The 6,279-nt window shown below is 34.0% G+C and overlaps 1 protein-coding gene across 2 annotated transcripts; it reads left to right on the top strand.

Annotated features, from left to right (window-relative positions):
* Positions 1-2,711: 2,711 nt before the first annotated feature.
* Positions 2,712-5,794, top strand: LOC107459362 (uncharacterized). Of its 2 annotated transcripts, none has more exons than XM_016077589.3 (3): positions 2,712-2,953; positions 3,917-4,482; positions 5,212-5,794. In XM_016077589.3, the coding sequence occupies exons 2-3, from the start codon at positions 4,014-4,016 to the stop codon at positions 5,259-5,261; spliced, it is 519 nt and encodes a 172-aa protein (XP_015933075.1). In that variant the 5' UTR covers positions 2,712-2,953; positions 3,917-4,013; the 3' UTR covers positions 5,262-5,794. The 2 variants fall into 2 exon arrangements, with proteins under 2 accessions (XP_015933075.1, XP_015933074.1); XM_016077588.3 differs by having other exon boundaries at positions 2,713-3,011.
* Positions 5,795-6,279: the final 485 nt, after the last annotated feature.

Genomic DNA, 6,279 nt, shown 5'->3' on the forward strand with positions numbered 1-6,279 from the left:
ATAATGTTTTCACTATAAACGAGATACAGTACGATAAATTTTGATCAGCTATAAAAGGATCTGCAACTATTTGTATTTTTCACAAATATTTTACTTCTTCTTTTTCTCTGTTTTTCTTCCAAACATTAAGTAAAAATGTCTAATGGTAGTGGATACGTGATTGTTAGTGTGTATCCTAGTTGTCATATGAGAAACAGTAACACTGGGGTGATATTTGAGTGTGATAATCCTATTCTATTGTACATCCAGAGAGTAAATTCTTTGTCTGAGCTAAAGAGTCTAATATTGAGGAATATCGGTGCTAGCAGGACAAAAGAGGTTGAAAGAGTTGGGTATAGGTTGCTAGCACCGATAAAAAATGGAATTTTTCGGTTTCATCTATTTTGACTCCATGGCGATGAGCATGTGTGCCTCATGTTTGACATCCACGGGAGAATCATGGCGGAACAAGTGATAGAGCTTTTTGCGGAGGTTGGTTATGTTGGTGGCAGTAGATCTAGCCACTCGAATTTTGTGCAGGATGACCCACCTCTTGCACCACCACCGCTGCATTATGCTAGTCTAGCGATAGACTTGGACATCAACGGTGAAAATCCGATGAGGAGTATGTTCCTAAGAGCAACGATAATGGTTCTTTTGAGGATGATGATGGGGAGGAGTTTGTACCAGAGAATCCGGTCGACGCATCAGTTTGGTATCTTTTGCCTGCCCTGCAACCAATTCTGGAATTATCAGTTGTACCCAGTCACTACCATACATTGGATCTAGATGCGATGCATGAGGAAACTCCAATTTTCAATATTGGTGGGGACAATTACAACATAGATAGTAGTGTTGAGTTTAGGGTTGGCCACTGATTCATAAGCAGAGAGGCATTAATGCTTGGTGTGAAGAATTATAGTATTCATAGAAGTACTTAGTACTGAGTCGTGGAATTGAATCGATTAAAGTACCATGTGCATTGTAGGCATAAGGAGTCAGAATGTCCTTGGAGTCTTCGTGTTGCCCTTCAACAGAATCTCGGATATTGGTGAGGTCAAGTTTTTAATTGTGGTGTATATTCTTATTTATAATCATTATTTTGGTTATAAATGCCTACCTTATATCTTTTATTTCATTAGGAAGGTGCGCACACCTGTGTAGTCCTCACCACGTCCCAGAATCATCGACAATTGGACAATAATCTTATTTATAGTGTCATTTTGCTCCTCACATAGTTCAGTCCATCAGGCATTTTCCATGATCTATAATATGCTAGATTTTATATTGACTAAAATATGCTAGAAGAGTCTAAGAATTATAAATTCGATACGATACAATTTTATATTAGGAAAAAGTTATGTTTAGTTGAATTTGTAGAACTTATTGTTGGGAATAAGACACCATTCCCCCTTGAGAAAACACCTTTGACAGAGAAATAAAATAGACACAATCACAACACAAGAATTTAACGTGGAAACTCCAATTACCGGAGAAAAAACCACGGCCGTTGTCAAATGACAACCAGAGAATATCACTATGTGAAAATTGTTACAACACATAGATTTCTTTCTCTCACCGGCACCCCAGTACACCCACACTCTCTCAAAGCAAATATCTAACTACACCTCACAACACTCTCTAATCAAAGAGTACAGAGGAAAAGAAAAATCAGATACAAGCTTAAAGTGTTTCCGACTGGTGCAAAAACAAATGGAGAACTTAGCCTCATATTTATAGCCTAGGCCACCCACTCCATTTGCTATCCTAAGCAATGTGGGACTAATTCAACCAAATCCTAACACTTATTTTATTGTAAAAGAGTCTTAATAATGACAAGTAAGATATTCTAATTATCTATATGAATTCAATGCAGATCAATAACGAAGATTGCGAGCAGAGAAAAAGAAAAAGAACAATAAAAAAATGCGAATAGAGGGAGAACGACAAAACTTATTACGTTGAAGAAGAAGAACAAAAACACAAAAAAGAACAAAGTTTAAATTGTAGCAGAAAATTTTATATTGAAAAAAGATTTATTATGCAGTAAAAAGTTTACCTTATATAAAATGCGTGTATAACAAACGAGTGATTAAATGAAGGAGACCGTGTGAAAGAAAATACTTAAATAGTTTGGATAAAGAAATTGTGAATGTAGAGCTTTTCTGATCTAATATTTCTCTATTACACTATTAAAGAAAGGAATTAGCGGAATCATATGTAAATTAGTCAAACAAACAGGAGCTAAACGAACTGGACGAAACAGAAAAGCAATCCATACCCGCCAAATGGCCACGTGGAGTTCAACGGTCGTTTCACTCTACGAATTTGGGTGCACGCTACGCTATAACAATTAACAACCCAAATCCCCCTTTCTTTCTCCTCTTTCAGTTGGCTGCTAATTCTAATTTATGAAGTAATTCACCTCTTTTATTATTCTCTATTCCTGGTCCACGTAATCCTTTTTGTTATTGATTTTGAAAATAGGATAAAAGAATATAAATATAAAAAATATAAGATAAAATAAATAATAAAAAATTTAATTTATCTTACTTTTTATATAAAATTAAAAAAAACATAATTATAAAAAATTAATAGTAATAATAAAAAATAAATTATTTTTCTAACAAAAAAATATAATATACTGACTGAGTATTTTAAAACACAATATTTGATGCGTCTATAGTCAAAATTACTTGTGACTCTTGTTAGTTGTTAGCTGTTTCTGCACCCACTGAACAACATTCTCACATGATTGGAACACCCGTAACACATCCAACGCCTCTCCTCAGGCCACGTGTTTACTCGATTCATCCAACGGTGCCTGCACTCCCTATTATATAAAAGAACCTTGAGCGTTTGCGTTTCTCTCTCTCTCTTTCTTTCTTCCAACTTCTTTGTTGTTCCCTTTTTCTGTACGTTGGGGAGAAAAAGGTCATCCATTGTTCGTGAAAACGAGGGTTTCGATTGGCTGGTACTTTTTGGGGCTAAATTTTTGAATAATAGACACTTTCTCAGATTTTAACGCTTAGGTATTCATTCATGATTAATGGCGATTTTTTTATTTTTTGTCAGTTCTTTTATTATTTACCTTTTTTGTTTTAACCTTAATTAGGAGTTCCTTGATGCTCTGAATCTTCCTAAAAAAAATGCGAACTTTCGAAACCGGTTTTTGGCGTTCAGCTTTTCAGTTCCTCTCATCTTTACTCGACTTTGTTATCCGATTACAAAAAATATTAAAAAGATTTTTTTTTATTGGATTCTGTTGTGTTTGTTTAACAATTTTATTTTTTATTTTTTATTTTTTGAATTTCTTCTAAATTGCGATTTTCGTTTAAGAGCTAAGCATGTACTGAAAAAATGAGTCAAGTTTGAAAGTTAAATTGGATTGGATTCTTTCAAGTTTTGGCTATTTTTATGTAGATTTCTGCTTTGATTCTGCTATTATACTTGCTTATGTGTCAAGGTCAATTTTAATTGTTTCTTACTGTTTTGAGAATAATTGTCTTGATTCAATGTACTTTAGAATATTGTTTTTGGCTTTGTTTTTTGGGTGTATACATTCAATGTATATAACAAACAAAATTTTAGCACCAATGCTAAGAGTTTGTATTTGTCTTTCTCTTGAACTTATATATGGTGGCCAGAAAAACCATTTGAATAGCCAAGCTGAACAATTCAACTCTACTAGCTGTTTGTGCTTGGAATTCAACTAGCACCTACCATTTTCTTGTCATACACGTTTTTTTTTCTTCAAAAAGGTTTATATAGAGGTAAAAACATACTCGTGTTTTCTTATTCAGATACTTCTTTAAAATTTAAAACGTGGGATTTCGTTCTTTTCTTCTTTTTTCATCAACATTGTTTTCACTTTGATTGATAGGGCTTCTTTGTTTTGGTGTGGTTTTGTAGTAATTAATCAAGTTCTTCATTATAGGTTTCTCCAGCAAGAGAGAGCTTTCTTGTTCAACAAGAGCTTGTGCTTATTGGATTATCAAAGAGTTTTGCTGCAGAATTTTGACACCGTTGGGTAAATGGCTGTGGCTTTTACCAACCTATCATGGTGGTTATGGAGTGGAAAGCATCAAGAGCCAAGAATCTCAAACAGTTCTTCTATAAATCCTTCAGCCGATTCAAATATGTGGGAATCGGATGTTTTGAGGTTTCCTTTGGTCAAGCAGGCTAACATGGGCTCTTCGACGAGGAGGGTGAAGCGTAAATGGCATAGTAGGGAAGAGAGGAAGATGGATAGGGAATACGATGTTGTTCTGGTTCCATCTGATGGTGGATGTGTCTCTGGTTCTGAATCCGATGATTCTGACTGGTCAATTGGCTGGTTGGAACCTCATGGACCTGGGTTCCCAAGTGATGATGAAACAGATAACAGCTTTGCCGTGCTGGTTCCCTGCTACGGGCGAGAACAAGCTTATGATATGATGGTGGAAGACCCGGGAAGCAACTTTCTGAGTGGTGTTGGGAACTTCCCTGATAGTTATTCAGATGGTAAGAGCATCTTTTCATTAACATCTATGAGAGTTTGTCCTTAAGCAGTTGTCAATTTGAGTTTCTCTGTTTAAGAAGTCATTATAATTTAAAGACATGGGTTTTGATTGAACAGTAGTTAAGAAAATAAAATCCTTTCAGAATGTTGGCTTCATGTTTTTAACACCATGAAATGTTTTTCTTTTCATCAGCTATGGAAATGCAATACAATCTGCTAGTCGAAAGAAGACTAGCTACATATAAATTTTTGGTTAGACTTAGCTGTCTGAATTGTTAGGCATATTATTTTGTAATTCATATTGCATATCTTGTGGATTTTTGCCCCGTTCTCTTATAAACAAAGTTAAAAATCATGTTATAAATGAAGATAAGCAGAGGAGTGAGTGATCTTGCTGCATCTATATTTAAATTCAGAATTAGGTAAATGTGATTTGGGGTTGATATTCACAATCATGAGCTAGTTTTAAATCCAATGGAAAAGTTCGGGTGAATTTTTTCTGTAGTAACATTGACATAAAAGGTTGATGTTCACTTGGCCTGTGTTCACATTGAATAATACTGTTTAGTACGAAAACATGGTAAATCAATAGTTACAAAGATAAGGTGGCGTTTGATTTCTTATATTTACTTTTTAATTGCATGCACAATCAAATTTTAGCATTTCAAATTCATAATTCCTTCTGACTAAGATCGTTGTACTAAAGAGCATCACTGTTTTCCTATCTGCAGAGAGCAAGAAATATGTGGAAAACTGGCTTTCGGCTCTTCGAAACACCTGATGGACAAACACTAATCATTGTGATTCTTGTGTCTGCATGAAGAAATCCCACTTTTGTGGTTAAGCCAATAACTGTGTATAATGTAAATACTGTTTAAAAAAAAAAAAGAAAAAAAAGCATGAACCATGAGGGAGCAGATTATGGTTCAAGAATAAAGCAGTTTGTGATGCTCTAACCTCTGTATGAAAATGTTATAATACTGCTATGCTGATTCCTGTCTCTCACTCTCTTTTGAGAATCAAACATTGTGCCTGAATTTGGAGTCAAGAGATCTGGATGAATTTGAATTTGGAGCTTGCAATTCGTTGATGTAAATATTTCATTGTGTAGATTCGGGAATTGATTGTAATATAGAAATCACGTGTACTTAAAAAACAGTTCATATAGCTGTATATGAATTTTGTATAATAGGATGTACTCTCTCTCTCTGTGTTGTTGGGTTCCCATGTATGTAGAGTTTAAAACATTTTTGTATAAATCCTAACTCATTTTAATTATTAGTAAGTAATGGATTTTGCTACAAAATCTGCAAATTTATCAGATGATATGGTTCTAATTGATGAGCTAGAAACAGATAAAGAAATTAGAGACATATGGGGATACAATCGAGTTTTGTGCAAACAAAGATAAACTAAAGCTATACTATATAAACCGAAACCTTGGCAGCAGGTTAACCATCCTGAGCTAGATACTTTTAGTAGTAGGGCCATCTTATTATAAATACGGGTTCAAATTAATATAACTTTTGAAGGCAATATAAATATTTTTTCTGTTTTCATTATCCGACTAGTTTAAATGCTTTTTCTATAGGAAAAAAACTACTTAGTAAATTGTCACAAACATCCTCCTCTATGAAAATAGCGTTTTAGTTCTTCAATGTTGCATTTGTTTGCAAGTATGAAATACTAAGAAAAGAATATGGGTAAACAAAATCATATTTGCTACACGAAATATAGATATAAGTAGTGTTTTGAAATATTAAATTAGTTTCTTTTTTTAGTATATTTTTAAATAGGTT

This window comes from Arachis duranensis, chromosome 7, assembly GCF_000817695.3.
Source record: "Arachis duranensis cultivar V14167 chromosome 7, aradu.V14167.gnm2.J7QH, whole genome shotgun sequence".
Lineage (NCBI taxonomy): Eukaryota > Viridiplantae > Streptophyta > Magnoliopsida > Fabales > Fabaceae > Arachis > Arachis duranensis.

Bases quoted from the DNA above. Each gene is read 5' to 3' on its own strand.
- LOC107459362 (XM_016077589.3), top strand. From the start codon at position 4,014: ATGGCTGTGGCTTTTACCAACCTATCATGGTGGTTATGGAGTGGAAAG. The intron at 4,483-5,211 runs GTAAGAGCATCT...TCCTATCTGCAG, and splicing joins CCCTGATAGTTATTCAGATG to AGAGCAAGAAATATGTGGAA.